Source organism: Caretta caretta, chromosome 12, assembly GCF_965140235.1.
Source record: "Caretta caretta isolate rCarCar2 chromosome 12, rCarCar1.hap1, whole genome shotgun sequence".
Classification (NCBI taxonomy): domain Eukaryota; kingdom Metazoa; phylum Chordata; order Testudines; family Cheloniidae; genus Caretta; species Caretta caretta.
In genome coordinates, this window is record NC_134217.1 from 2,120,595 (window position 1) to 2,136,317 (window position 15,723).

General features: G+C 43.0%; 1 protein-coding gene across 1 annotated transcript in view; it reads left to right on the forward strand.

Moving 5' to 3' along the window:
* The window catches only part of GLG1 (golgi glycoprotein 1), a 174,872-nt gene that overhangs the window by 100,854 nt on the left and 58,295 nt on the right, over positions 1-15,723 (forward strand). Inside the window, exons 5-8 of the mRNA XM_048870553.2 lie at positions 6,866-7,069; positions 7,934-8,005; positions 10,250-10,433; positions 12,848-13,062. Coding sequence (XP_048726510.1) covers positions 6,866-7,069; positions 7,934-8,005; positions 10,250-10,433; positions 12,848-13,062 — 675 coding nt within the window. The remainder of the gene's footprint in view (positions 1-6,865; positions 7,070-7,933; positions 8,006-10,249; positions 10,434-12,847; positions 13,063-15,723) is intronic.

The window sequence follows — 15,723 nt, forward strand, 5'->3', positions numbered from 1 at the left end:
ATGTGATACTCTTTTCACTGAGAATTGTGGTGGCAGCTGGGCCTTTCTCCTTCAGAACTGTCAGCATAAACCAGCCATTTCTCTGACCTTTGTCTACACACACACGTACACCAATTTAACAAAATGTGTGTGATTCAACCGGTTTAGTTTAAACTGGTGCAAATCTGTACCTAGACGAGGCCTCTAGCTGAGCTGGTTTAGGCACGGTTTTCTTCCCATGGGTATTAAAAGTGACATTTTAAAAAAAAATCTCACTTATCTCAGGGTAGTTTACTTGCTTTGGTTACAGGTAACATTTAAGATTACTGTGAGAGATTAGGGGAATGTAATCTTCCTCATTTTTCTGTTTTTCAAAGAGCTTTGGGCCTAGTCAGTGTCACTGTTGTATAGGTCTTTACAGAGCAGCAGAGTAGAGAAAAATGACGCTAAATAGAAAAATATGATAGTTAAAAAAAGACATGAGTGAAGGGTTGCATAGTTTCTAGCGCTACTTTTAACTCTTTTTTTAAACTGACTAGATTTCAGATAGACAGCATCTTTTTAATTTTGGTTTCCACTACAGGCTACTTAAAGCTGCTAAAGTGGGACTTGTAGTAGACCACTGGGAGAAGATTGGATTTCGGTAGGTTAGTTATTTTGGTTCAGTCGGGTCATCTGTCTGGCTTCTTGTGCTAGCTATTGACTAGTTGCACAGCACTTGGCTTGAACAACAAAGATAGCAGTCAGTTTTACTTTCTGGCTTTCCTATACAAGCACAATGCAGGCGTTTCTGCTCCAGCTAGCTAGAGGGGGTTACTGGACAGCAATAGGAAGCACCTAGTCCAGGGGCAGGCAAACTTTTTGGTCTGAGGGCCACATCAGGTTTCCAGAATTGTATGGAGGGCTGGTTAGGGGAGGCTGTCTCCCCACAAACAGCCAGGCATGGCCCGGCCCCTGCCTCCTATCCGACCCCGGGAGGGGTTGGGGGCTAGCCTCCCGGGCCAGGAGCTATGGGGCCGGGCAGAAGGGTCCCGTGGGCCGTAGTTTGCACACCTCTGACCTAGTCCCTGTGTTATCTCAGAACAAGTATTTGCTGCCCCTTTCCCATTGGTGCAGCTTCCAATCTTTACTTTATCTATTTTCTCCCAATATCTGCACTGCTTCCCCCACTCCTTGGTTTCCTTTTGTCTCCTCTTCATTCCTAGCTCACCCCAATTCTTCTGCAACTAGAGCAGAGGTGGGCAAACTACAGCCCGCAGGCCACATCTGGCCCGCAGGACCGTCCTGCCCAGCCCTTGAGCTCCCGGCCAGGTAGGCTTGCCCCCAGCCCCTCATCCCCTGCAGCCTCAGCTCGCCATGCTGCCGCAGCAGGGCAATGAGCTCCTGCCGGGCAGCGCAGCAGCGTGGCTGGCTCCGGCTGGGCAGCTCGACTGTCGGTGCTCTGAGCTGCATGGTAAGGGGGCAGGGCGGCGGGTTTGGATAAGGGGCAGGGAGTCCCAGGGGGCAGTCAGTGGACAGGGAGCAAGAGGTGGTTGGATGGGGTGGAGGTTCTGGGGAGGGGGCAGTCAGGGGATGGGGAACAGGAGGGGTTGAATAGGCATGGGAGTCTTGGGGGGGTGGGGGGGGCTGTCGGGGGGCCGGGGTGTGGATAGGCGACAGGGCAGTCAAGGGACAGGGAGCAGGGGAGGTTGGATAGGGGGCAGTCAGGGGTCAAGGAGCAGGATGGGTTGGGGATTCTAAGGGGGAAAGAAATGGGAGGGAGCGGATGGGGGTGGGGGCCAGGCAGTTTGCGGAGGCACAATCTTCACTTTCCAGTCCTCCATACAGTTTCGGAACCCTGATGTGGCCCTCAGGTCCAAAAAGTTTGCTGACCCTTGAACTAGAGCAACAGGAATTTTATGCATAAGTCAAATTTTATTCTTTAGTACCACCCAATGTCCCCCACTCCTTCGGGGTTTTTTGAAAATGAGGGAAAAGTAAACACCAACAGGAATTGAACATATAGGTTGAATTTTGCATAGGCCACATTTTATAGAAATCTGTTTTAGGAATGCTTTAGAGCTTTAAAACTATCCTGTGTCTGTCTGGGGGAAAAAAGGTGTTTTAGGCATCAAGTCCAACCAAGATGGCCTTAAAAAGAGGGGGAAATTAAAACTAATACATTTCAAAACATTTCTAAAAATTGCCTTAAATGCCATATTTTAAAATGTCTCAATGCATTCCCTGGGTTGAAATGTTCTATTCCCCCTGGGGAAGATGGTTAGCCCCCTTTTTTCGATGATCTAAAGTTTCCATTTCTAACTTGGCAGGATTTCAAGATATTGGACTATAAATCTGTCTATGCGGGAATGAATTACCTGTCTGTTTTTCCCAATTTGTGGGTAGTGGGAGAGAAGAGGCATATTTTCTAGCATGTTGATATTTTTTTAAATGGCTGGAAGCTGCTGTGTATCCTTTATAATTTTGGAAATAGTTCTGACAAAGATACATTAGCAAGCAGAGTGTTGGTGTAGGTGTATTTATTCACATGGCTCTGCACTGCAGCTAGAGCTTAATGAATAATGCAGTCATTCTGAACTCATGCCAATAATTTTTTGTCACCTTTCTGTGTGCTTCTGTCAAACTGCATTAAAAGACTATTATGGTTGCATATTTAAGTACACTAGTCAAGAAATGACTCTTCTACATAGTCTATTTTCTTTCTAATACTATAATTACATGAGCACTATTCCTGGAGAGCAGTATATACAATTCAACATTAGAAAATCTTGTAATCTTTTCTTTCTGGTATATTAAGCTATTTTCACTCTCAGACTGAAGCAGTTAGCTTGGATTTCTATATAAATTAAGATACTCTTCTCTATGGTATGGATTTAATGACTTAGCAACCATATTCTATAGTCAGCATTTTAAAGAAATTGGTAGCTAAAGTTAAGCTCCTGAATTGCATATTTAGGCACTGAAAGAAGTAGCTTGATTTTCAAAAGTTCCCAAGCTTCTTGCAGCTCCTAATGATTTTCATGTGAAGTCAGAGCAGCCAGGAGCTTGGCACTTAAGAAAATCAGGCTTCTTTCAGTGCCTGAATGTGCAATTCAGAGGAGCATAACTTTAGAACCAATTTTTGAAAAGCTTGGTCTATATTTTTTATCAAACAGCAGCTCAGTCTTATGCACTTATGAGGAGGTCACACAATTAACTATTATGCTAATTTAGTTACAAACTTAGATGGCCTGTGTATGTCTGCAAACTTCCACTGTTCTGTTGTGCTGGATCTGTGGTAAATTTAAAAGCAGTTTAGTATGTATTTTAAATGACTGGAATACAGTGTAATGCAGAGTATGAAAGATATATTTACCTAAGGTTGTAGAACATTTGTGAGCTAGTATGTGATCATGTATTCATGATATTATTTTACTACATAGATGCAAGTTAACTCTTTTTTTTTTAGTAGGTTGTGTACACACAAATAAAATAGCTTCCATCCCATTCATGTACCTAATGTGCACTGAAGTCTTTATCTGAAGTTTTAATTAAAGAAAATCCCATGGTATGAGGAAATCTTGAATAGAGTGCTCTCTAGTTCTTTTGCCTTAGGGCTAGAAACCATACCCTTCCCAGGTAGGAAAAGTTTTCGTTGTCTCATGCCCGAAAAAGGAGGGTGCCCAGGCTGTAAGCTTGCAGATGAATGAGAGGATCTTTGAAGCAGAGCTTGCAGCTTGGAAGGCAGGCTGGAGCAGGGAGTTGTCAAATGCATTTAAGCCACATTTTATGAAGTTTGTAATACTAAATGGCTCGATTGCAATGGCTGTATGTGCATCACCACGGGGATTTGAGGGAGAAGATTTGTGTCCAGCATGGTTACAGATAAATCAGTAGTGTGGGATAATATTCTGGCATGATGCCACACTCTAGCAGTATTCTGTAATGGCACCTCTGAAGGCTGCTGACTCATGGCTGGAGCTCAGCTGACACATCCATCAGGTTTTTACCCAATATCCTTTTGGCCATTTTAAAAAAAAGTGGGGGCAGTTCTGGGCTTGGTGGTGGTTTAAGTAACTCGTGGCTTTTGAATGCTGCTTGTGTTCCTAGTGTGCCAGTATCAGAGGCTTCCTGAGCCGGGAGAAATGTTGGAACAGGAGGGAATGATTATTGGAAGAATTATGTGGCTTTAAATAGCAATGTTACTGTTTGAAAGATTCCTGTTTTGTTCCAACCCCTGCTGCTGTCTGCTCATAGCTGTTATGGTAACACTTGCTTGACATACAGAGCGGGACTGAAGGAGATAAGGGCTCACCGTGAATGCCTGTTAGTGCAGGACACACGAGCTGCTTGATTTATCCAAGCAGTCAGATAGGGCACTACTGGACAGTTTCCCTTAGAGTAGGTGATTATCACACCAAAGCAGCCTACATTGAAGGAAAGGGGCTGATAGTTGAAAGTCCTCTGGTCATAGAACTCTTCTCAGCCAGCTGTCTTGGTCAGAGCTCCACCAGAGATGGATTCATATTTTAAGGGCTCAGACTTTCTGAAGGCCCCAGGAGTCTTGGGTACCTTTTTGTTTTAATTTTCTAAGCATGCCCAGCTGTGTGGCTGTGAAAAACTCACTGATCAACATTCTGCTGCCTACTTCAGGGGTGCTGGGCAGAAGTGACTCACCTAGTGCCATCCTATGGAAACCAGTGAGCTTCCTCAGGTTGCTTGCTATCGTTACTCATGATCCAAAGTTACATTTGGGCTCTGTTGAGCCCACTTGGCAGTGGACGTTAGCCTGGAGTTGCTTATCGTATGAGACTCAGTGCAGTGTTGGATGCTTTGACTTTCTTTCTTTGGTGGAATTAGCACTGAGAATCCTAGATTGCTAAAAGCTCCTTTGTGAGTGCTTAACATCACTAATTATCAGTGACCAGAGTGAAGGCTGCATTGACAGAGCAGCTTTCTAATTCCTCCCCTCCCCCAAATATGTTCCTTTATGTGACACTGTTATTTGCTGTTGCCATGGTGATAAGAAGGCTGTGTCAGATTAAAGATAACTTGGCCATTTTGGTAAACTGCTCTAAGCAGTGTGTCTAAACGGTGATAATCTCATTAAACCACATTAAAGCAAACCCAGAAGCATTGAAGGAGGCTACTCCACTGTGAACCGTCAGCACTTCAACAGTCTGTTATGATACTGTGATGAGTTGGATCACAGAAACCCCCTTTGGGACTACTACCTCTGAGCCTGTTTTCCCCGAGCTTGGGACTTCAGTGCCTTCCCTGGTTGTGCCGGACATGCTAGCCTGCTACAAACACAGACCCAGGTCTGAACCACATCCCCCACAAGCCGCAGACTTAACTGAAAACAGTTTAAGAAGTGCGCCTGTCTCCAGCACTCAGTTACCCAACTCCCAATGGGGTCCAAACCCCAAATAAATCCATTTTACCCTGTATAAAGCTTATACAGGGTAAACTCATAAAGTGTTCGCCCTCTATAACGCTGATAAAGATGCACAGCTGTTTGCCCCGCCCCCAGGTATTAATACATATTCTGGATTAATTAATAAGTAAAAGGTGATTTTATTAAATACAAAAAATGGGATTTAAGTGGTTCCAAGGAATAACAGATAGAACAAAGTGAATTACCAAGCAAAATAAAATAAAACACGGAAGGCTAAGCCTAATACAGTAAGAAAGTGATTACCCTCACCCTCAGAGATGTTCCAATAAGCTTCTTTTACAGACTAGCCTCCTTCTAGTCTGGGTCCAGTAATCACTCACACCCCTGTAGTTACTGTCCTTTGTTCCAGTTTCTTTCAGGTATCCTTTGGGGTTGGGGAGGCTACCTCTTGAGCCAGCTGAAGACAAAATGGAGAGGTTTCTAGGGGCTTAAATAGACTTTCTTTTGTGGGTGGAAACCTCTTCTCTCCTGTGAAGATCCAGCTGCAAGATGGAGTTTTGGAGTCTCATGGGCAAGTCACATGTCCATCCATGACTCAGAACTTTACCAGCTGATGCCACATTCCCAGGAAAGCTCAGATGTGGATTTGCATCTCTTAAAGTTCATTGTTAGCTTAAGTGTTTCTTGATTGGGCACTTACTGAGAATAGTCTTTTCTCAAGAAGCTGACCAACTGCTTCACTGAGGCTACTTAAAATCAAGCAAGTACATAGCCAATATTCATAACTTTGATTACAAAAATGATACATGCATGTAAATAGGATGAATATATCCATTAGTTCATAAGCTTTGCAGAGATATGTTACATGGCATATGTAGCATAAAACCTATTCCAGTCATGTCATATTTACACTCATAAGCATATTTCTATAAAGCATTATGGGGTGCAACGTCACAGATACGGTATGTGGATCATGCCACTCAAGGCTGTTGGATTACAAAGAGAGGTGGGGACTGTGAATACAGAGCAGATCGCTTTACAGTTTAGTTTTGTTTGGCCACTCCTGGCTTGGAGCCTGATGGTGGGGTACTTCTCTCTCATCTCAGTCTGAATTTGGGAGCCAACTATTTCCAGGCTTTGTGAATTGTTGCTCCTACCAACTGTATGAATGTCCATGACCTACTGGAACAGAATGCATGTCTGCATAATTTTCAAGTCTATATTTAAATAGAGCGTCACTTAATTCTGGTGGTAGGTATCTATAAAGGGTTAAAATTGCTTGGGCTTTCTTAGCCACTTGCTAAGCCTAGTGTGGGATGTGTAAATCAGCATTATGGGCTGCTTGCGGTGCAGAATATGGATTTTTACACATTGGATACATTAAATTAGTAACCAGGCATTTTCCACATTCCCATGTGTTATGAAATATTTGTTCTTGTCTTCTGCTTGTAAATAATGGACCACAAATCCTGTTGGTAAAGGTCTTGATGCAATCTTTTTGTTGTGTAGGATGCGCACTCACAAGGAGAGGTGGTGGCCTGCCTGGAGAAAGGGCTGGTAAAGGAGGCAGAGGAGAGTGATCCCAGAATTCAGGTTTCTGATGTGTGTAAGAAAGCAATTCTTCGTGTGGCTGAACTCTCCTCTGATGACTTCCACTTGGACCGACACTTGTACTTCGCATGCCGCGATGACCGGGAACGCTTCTGTGAAAATGTGAGTAGTTGGAAATATTAGTCCTTTCATCCCTTCTGTCTTATCCCACAAATCAATGCCTGAAAAGAACCAAAGGACAGAGAGGAACCAGAGCAAGATCACATAACAGCCGAAGGTATTCTGGGAACTACCTGTCAGTCAGCCTTCACAAGTCCATCTTCTGTGGTGAAAACTGTGCGAGAGATCAACCACATTAGGCAGCCTTTGGTTACTACTCTGTTCCACCGTCAATAGCATATGATCTCTGTTAAGCATCTCATTTTTATCAGTCCTTTGAGTGGCTGGAAACAAGTTGTCAGGTTTTTTTTTATCTCTGTGATTTGAGTAGCAGATTTTCTTGCTTTTCTAAGCCTTTAGTTTAGCACTTTTGACACCGGGAACTCCTATGAGCTCTTATGAAAAGTACATTTTGATCTCATTGTGTGGTTTTAGAGTGGACAGGAGGGGAGAATCTCTGGATTACTCCAATTCTTGTCATGATGTTGAATTAACGGCAGCAGAAACATCATAGGCTCTGCTAATGGAGAAGTGGCATGGAGTGATGCAGCAGGAAAGCAGACCTATTGCTTTGTTCTGGTTCTCTTGCATTAATTGAAAAGGTATTTTCTCAGCGAAAAGATGGCAGAACCCAGGAGCCAGAGTAAGGAAACTCAGCTGAAATATTTTCCTTTACAAAAAACACCTTCAATTCTGTGCTATGTTTAAGAAATGTTAGTGATTTATTCCCATAATGTACATGAACACTACTTAATTAGTTTAAAAGTAGGTCTTTGGTACAATAGCACAATTCTATTGGATTTTGGTTAGCAAGAGGGTAAGCTGTAAACTATCCTAAATGACCAGTGTTGTTATTCTGTTTCACAGACTCAGGCTGGGGAAGGCCGGGTTTACAAGTGCCTTTTTAACCACAAGTTTGAAGAATCTATGAGTGAAAAGGTAGGTATCTATTTCAGGTGGGCAAATCCTTTACTCATTGATTATCCATCCAGCTAACTGACCCTCTGTCTTGTTCATCCCTATCCCCAGTATTACTAAATTTACAGTAACTCACTATTAAGCTGGCCAGACAGATATGGATCCTTGAATAACTTTGAACAGATGCCTTTAAATTGGGACATTCATGCTTCCAGCATGGTATGGATTGGTTACTCTTGTTTAGCTATGGGAGTGCTACGTTTGGTATATAAAGCACTAAGGATATACAACTGTAGTCCTTCTACCAAGCCAGGGAAAGCAAAGGTCAGGAAATTCAGGGATCTTGACAAGTAAAGCTATCTCTCCTGTTCTTTGGGTGGCTATTCCTACTTTAAACGTTGAATGGTGATGTTGCTATTTATCCCTTAAGTCCTAGATAAATGGTGTTGCTTTTGTGTGTAAAACAAATTGTTTTGATGTATCTCTCGATATAGGGATTGCATATTAAACCTATCGCTTTGTCACCAGGCTACTCATCAAGGGCTGTTTTTAGCAAATTTGTGGAAATGATGCATTGTCTGTGGTAACTGCAGTTTTCTAAATTTCTCTATAGAGTTTAATAGGAATTGTAACAAATTGACTATATCTCACAGATGTGCCAGACTGGAGTCCAAAACCTTTTCCGTCTGTATCTATATTTTCACCTTGTTTAATGGCACAGGAACATAAATGCAAGCAATACAGGAGTAATTCAGTCTGGATGCTGTGCAGTTTGCTGCCATCAAGTAGCATCCTTGGGACACTCAATCCAGAATAGTGCAGTAAAGGAGCCTCATGCTTGTGAATATGAGCTGTGCGGGAAGCAAGGAGAAAGGATCTTTATCATCCATACTAGAGGTTCTTACTTATAGTTTTAGTGGCATACATGTTTGAGAGAGAGGAACCCCTTCGACTCCCAAAGCAGCATCTTAATGATTGGGGCTAAAAAGAATTAAAATATCTGTTGTCTGAAGGGATGGAGATGAGAGGTATCTGGGCAGACCTGCTTTGGGGCTTGCCAGAGTGAATGAGCCTGTGATGAGATACCTGGAGGCAATGTACTCATTGCATTTTCTTCAGATGTTTTAACTATCTAACAGTTCAGTTAAAATGAGCCGAAATCAAAACTGTAGGAGTAGTGCCTGCTTTTAAGAATGGCTCCAGCTAAGCTTCATTTCTCACGAGTATTTTAGACTCCAAGTGGCTGCCACTTTTTCCTAAGTATATTTGGCCTTTTTAGAGGCAGTGGCTTTTTGTGGCATGATAAGCACTGCTGCAGATAGGAGCTTATGAGCTCAGCACGGTGAGAAATAGAAAAGCATTTTCATACCCTCCCGGCATGTGCATATATCCAAAGCAGAAGTGAACTTTTACAAGCTTCAGAGCTGACAACCTGCACTCTCGCAGCCCGAGGTGCTGGTTCTAAGAGTACATGATGTATGTATTGAGTGGCAACAGACTCATGGCCTGGAGCTCAACCCTGTGTGCTCCCTTTTGGTCAGCTGTGGCGCTGCAGTGGAGACCTGCCTCACATCCCCTTCACCTGGCTTATAAACAAATGCAGACAAATTCTTTTTAATCAAAGAGCACCCCTTTTCCAAAGGTCTTGTTTATTAACTAGAGCCATAAATATAAGCAGGAGACTCTCTTCTTTCTTGAGTCTGTCTTTGGAAACCTTCCGGGTTCCTCCTTTGGGTTACTCTTTTCACGGCTTCCTTAAGCAGGAATCCCCAGCTTTCCTCTCTAGAGCTGGGTTCTGTTAGTCAGATTTCCTGGTCCTTCCTGAGCAGGAGTCCTTAGTTCTCTTTTCTGGAGCTGAGGGGGTGTTTTCACCAGCTCTGAGGCCTTTGCCAGTCTCTGCCTCAACTGGCCGTTATTCCTTAATCAGGCTTCAGCCTTTCCTTGATGGTATCTCTGGGTGTCTTGTCTGCTGTGAGGGAGGAGGCAGCTTGTTGCCAGTTGGTTGGAGGAGAGGGGCGTCTTGCCCTGCCCTCTCTGCAAGACTCCTGGCCCCAGGCCTGTTAGAGGAAATCCTATCACTCTATCTCTAAACACCATTCATTCCTGAGACTACTTCCTTTCTCTTCACATCCCCCTTAGGTCCTTATGTTGGACCTTTCAACCCCTTAAAGGGCCACGCTATATTCGAGTGGGCTGACAAATACACCCCATGATGGTATATATTTGTATTGATAGCTCAACTGTTCTAACACTTATCTTCCTCAGTGTCGGGATGCACTGACAACCCGTCAAAAGCTGATTGCTCAAGACTATAAAGTCAGTTATTCATTGGCCAAATCCTGTAAGAGTGACCTGAAGAAGTACCGCTGTAATGTGGAGAACCTTCCCCGGTCCCGGGAAGCCAGGCTTTCCTACCTGCTGATGTGTCTAGAGTCTGCAGTGCACAGAGGTGAGAGGGGTTAGAGTTGGGTAGCGTGATTTGCTCACTTATTTGGAAACTTAACTACAATAGATTCCACTTAATAGCAATCCCAATATTAACAGCTTTTGCTTAATCGCAACATTTTGCCAGGGGCTGATCCATCCCATTGGCTATAGTGTTAATGGCATTCAGATTGTGGCAACAGGCATGTTGCTTACTAAGAACTTTTTTTGGAAGAAAGGCCCTGGCCACAGTTTGCAGGGCTGCAGCCAGGGAAGGAAGCAATGGGACATGCTCAGTGCTGACTGCAGGCAGGTTTGTGTGGCTGCAGCCAGAGAGAGCCTGATTCAGTGCTTCCTTCCCTGGCTATAGGCCTATAAACCTGCCTTCCACTTATTGGCAATTTCCAGATAACAGCAACTTCTTTTGCTGGACACCAAGAGGTTGCTCATTAAGCAGAATCTGCTGTTTTCAAGCTCCAGCTCATCAAAGAAAAATGGAACTGCCTACTGATGATACTTCCATCAGTGGGGTGTCCCTCATGCAACAGTACTTCATATAAAACTTTCATATGCCTAAGCTGTTAGAGATCTGGTGGATTGTTTTGTAGCTAAGGTTTAAAATAAAATCTGGCCTGTAACTGTTAATGTGTTTTGTGGAAGACCATTGCTTATTTGAATTCTTACATCATGGCAGAGATCTCAGTGTGAAGATTATCAAATGGAGAATAGTTTCTGAAGTGTGCTCAGTGATTCCTATTATATATTTTAAAATCCTTGACAATAAAATGGCTAAGTCTACTTAAATTGTTGCTGTGGAACTGAAACCTGAAACAGCTGTACTAAATCCTTCCCTCCACAGCTAATCGAAGTGATTTTCCTCTTTGCTTATATAGTAAACGTGAAATATATGTTACTTAGTATATGATATAAACCGCTAACTTAATTTATGATCAACTCACAACATGAAAGCCAAAGCTATTCACTTACTCTTTTGCCTGTTGTAAGTAGCCCATCTCCCTCAGCTAAGTTGTTTAAGTAAATTAATTTTCTTACTATACACATGTGTATATATATATCAGCAGAGCATACTGCATCCTAGTGATACACAATGCTAATTAATGTTTTTCTGTAAATGTAGAAAGCAAAGATAATGAGTGCTGAGGCTGCCCTGGAACCCATAACTGTCCCACAGGCATTGCAGAACATAAGGGCCTATCAGAGGGTCTCAAAAAGCAGGACCATGTTACATAAACTTGGCAAAGCTGCTATAATACTGTGTACAAGTGGCGCACACAGTTATACATTCTTAACTTGTGTCTTGGAGATGTTTGAACCACTCTGCAGTGGTCTGTAGTAGGACTGCATGCTGTAACGCCTATGGCGCAATGAGGGCCAAAGTGCCGTGGCAGCCTTTATCAAAGTCTTCGCAATTATGGCCTTGAATGAGTAATTACATTTGGATTGTGTAAAAAATGTTCTACTTACTGCCTACTGTAGCGTTTTCTTTATAGGACAGGTGTGGACTGGTTGCTTCCCTGAATTCCTCAACCCTGCAGGCAGTTGCTGTGGTGTGTTTAATTTCCTCTTTGCTGATGGAACATGTTATGCACTATCTAGTCCAGAGGTGCACGCATTCTAGCTCAGAAGGAACATTGCTTCACTCTCCCAGCCGTATAATTTAAGCATGACTTGGGAATTGGCAAAAATTGGAGTTGAGAGATTTCCAGTTTCAGGTTTTGGAGTCAAACTGTATAAGGGAATTCTAGAAAGGTTTCTAACATATCTTAAACTCTTTAAAGCTGAATTTCTGTTTAACTATTGTCCATTTGCTAGAAATCCAGCATGTCATTTCTGTAATGTGCCTGAACTTCATGGCCGTCTGAGTACGAGACTCTGTTGTCTCCCATGAAACTTTTCTCTCCCTAAATGGCACTTTTAACCCATCATTTGGCCAGAATAATATTTTCCAATTACCTAAAAGTCCCTTAATTTACTGCAAGTGGCTTCGATCTCTGCAGTGAAACTGATAGCTTGAATGTGCTAAGAATAGATGATAACCTTGTAGTTCGAGGCTAGAAATCCATTGAGGGCTTCTGCTTATGGTACAAAAGCTGCTCTTGAACCATATATGCTCAAACTGGAATTTCCCTGTAAATTTTTTCCGAATAGAATATTCTATTTAAAGAACTTCCTATTCCCAGCAGTTATGTTACTATTGATTTGAAGTATTAACAGTGACTATCAGTCGTAATTGTTTGTTCACTGGTTTATCGGGTGGTGTTCAGTAACTATCTATATTGCCTCACTGCTGTACAGAATGCCAGTATTGTCTCTACTCCTTCAGTGTGTGAAATACTCAATTACAATACCCTTCCTCGCACTACAGAAAGACCCCGCTAAGCATTAACACTAAATCACATCTACCTTCACTTGGCCTAGGTCGGCAGGTGAGCAGTGAGTGCCAGGGTGAAATGTTGGATTACCGGCGCATGCTAATGGAAGACTTCTCGCTGAGCCCGGAAATCATTTTGAGCTGCCGAGGGGAGATTGAACACCACTGCTCAGGGCTGCATCGGAAAGGGCGTACTTTGCATTGCCTGATGAAAGTTATACGTGGGGAGAAGGGAAACATTGGACTGAACTGCCAGCAGGCGGTAAGGAGAGGCATATGTCACTTCAGTTCCATGTTGTGTGCTCTGTAGAAGAACTGCTTACTCTAATTGATTACGTTGCTGTGAGGATTCTAATGGATGCAATCTAGCCATACAGGGAACTAATAAAAGCTGGTGGTAGCTGTACATCCTGGTACCATGAAGCTTGACTTAGTATCCAGCAGCAGTTGAAAATTTTACTTTAAAGATCCAATTACAGTGTTGCGTTTCTTTAACTCCGCTTTAAAAATTCCAGCTGCATACTTGATCTCCAGATACTGTAGTTCTTTGAAATCATCTGGCTCTTTCCTACACACATGGTGTAGGGAAACTTCCATTTATACAAGAATATTCCACTTTTTTGTTTGCCAGAAATGCAAAAGCTCTTCACAATTTTACTTTTCACTATTCTGTTTTAGTCTTTATTTCTCCCAGCTTGAACAATGAAAATAGACTAGTCATTTTCACTTCAAGTTCTGATACGCTACAGTGCTGCAAAGTTTGGGTTGCAAGCATTTCAGGGAATATTAACTCTTCTCCAAAAGATGAGAAAAAATAACAATTTTTCTTTTGTCTTTAAGTTTTATAAAAACTCTTTTCTAAACATAAGTTTTGTTCAGATTTGACCTGACAGTAACCCTATAAATTGAACTCACTAATTCATTAATGTCTGTTTTCAAACTTATTAGTTCTGCTTAATTTTAAGTTTGTGCCTAATTTCTATTTTAATGACTATACTGCTTGTTTGTGTGGGTTGATCCTGGAAGTGGTACTGTGGAGGGCAATGACAGTTGATGACAACTGGTGTAGGGACTTCACTTCTAGTGTGATGTGGCAGTCTGGGTGAGCAGCTAAACTGTTAACTGCAATGTGTGGAAGTCACTGTAGCCATAACTCATGGCGATCGGGGAAAGTCCCGGACAACTGGAAAAAGGCTAATGTAGTGCCCATCTTTAAAAAAGGGAAGGAGGATGATCCTGGGAACTACAGGCCAGTCAGCCTCACCTCAGTCCCTGGAAAAATCATGGAGCAGGTCCTCAAGGAATCAATTGTGAAGCATTTCATAGAATCATAGAATATCAGGGTTGGAAGGGACCCCAGAAGGTCATCTAGTCCAACTCCTGCATTTAGAGGAGAGGAAAGTGATCAGGAACAGTCAGCATGGATTCACCAAGGGCAAGTCATGCCTGACTAATCTAATTGCCTTCTATGACGAGATAACTGGCTCTGTGGATGAGGGGAAAGCAGTGGACGTGTTGTTCCTTGACTTTAGCAAAGCTTTTGACACTGTTTCCCACAGTATTCTTGCCAGCAAGTTAAAGTAGTGTGGGCTGGATGAATGCACTATAAGGTGGATAGAAAGCCGGCTAGATTGTCGGGCTCAATGGCTCCGTGTCTAGTTGGCAGCCGGTATCAAGTGGAGTGCCCCAAGGGTCGGTCCTGGGGCCGGTTTTGTTCAATATCTTCATAAATGACCTGGAAGATGGTGTGGATTGCACCCTCAGCAAGTTTGCAGGTGACACTAAAGTAGGAGGAGTGGTGGATACGCTGGAGGGCAGGGATAGGATACAGAGGGACCTAGACAAATTGGAGGACTGGGCCAAAAGAAATCTGATGAGGTTCAACAAGGACAAGTGCAGAGTCCTGCACTTAGGACGGAAGAATCCCATGCACCGCTACAGACTAGGGACCGAATGGCTCGACAGCAGTTCTGCAGAAAAGGACCTAGGGGTTACAGTGGATGAGAAGCTGGATATGAGTCAACAGTGTGCCCTTGTTGCCAAGAAGGCCAGTGGCATTTTGGGATGTATATGTAGGGGCATTGCCAGCAGATGGAGGGACGTGATCATTCCCCTCTATTGGACATTGGTGAGGCCTCATCTGGAGTACTCTGTCCAGTTTTGGGCCCCATACTACAAGAAGGATGTGGAAAAAATGGAAAACGTCCAGCGGAAGGCAACAAAAATGATTAGGGGACTGGAATACATGACTTATGAGGAGATGCTGAGGGAACTGGGATTGTTTAGTCTGCAGAAGAGAAGAATGAGGGGGAATTTGATAGCTGCTTTCAACTATCTGAAAGGGGGTTCCAAAGAGGATGGCTCTAGACTATTCTCAGTGGTAGCTGATGACAGAACAAGGAGTAATGGTCTCAAGTTGCAGTGGGGGAGGTTTAGGTCAGATATTAGGAAAAACTTTTTGACCAGGAGGGTGGTGAAACACTGGAATGTGTTACCTGGAGAGGTGGTGGAATCTCCTTCCTTAGATATTTTTAAGGTCAGGCTTGACAAAGCCCTGGCTGGGATGATTTAGTTGGGGATTGGTCCTGCTTTGAGCAGGGGGTTGGACTAGATGACCTCCTGAGGTCTCTTCCAACCCTGATGTTTTATGATTCTATGAACCTCATTATAAACTCATTGCAAACAAAGTGGCTTGTGGCCAAACCATTTTCTTCTATTTTTATTAATAATGAAATCTAGATGAGTGTGAGCACTTGATTAAATTTTGTATATTAAGTTATATGGAGCTTTTTTGAGAGTTTATTTTGGACTCTTGAAGTTAGCAGATGCATCAGTGGAGTGATTGCATACTTTGAAATTGGATTGTCTCCTCACAATTTAGTTACTCTGGAAAGTGTCAGAGGATGGGTTTCACTTGGGGAGT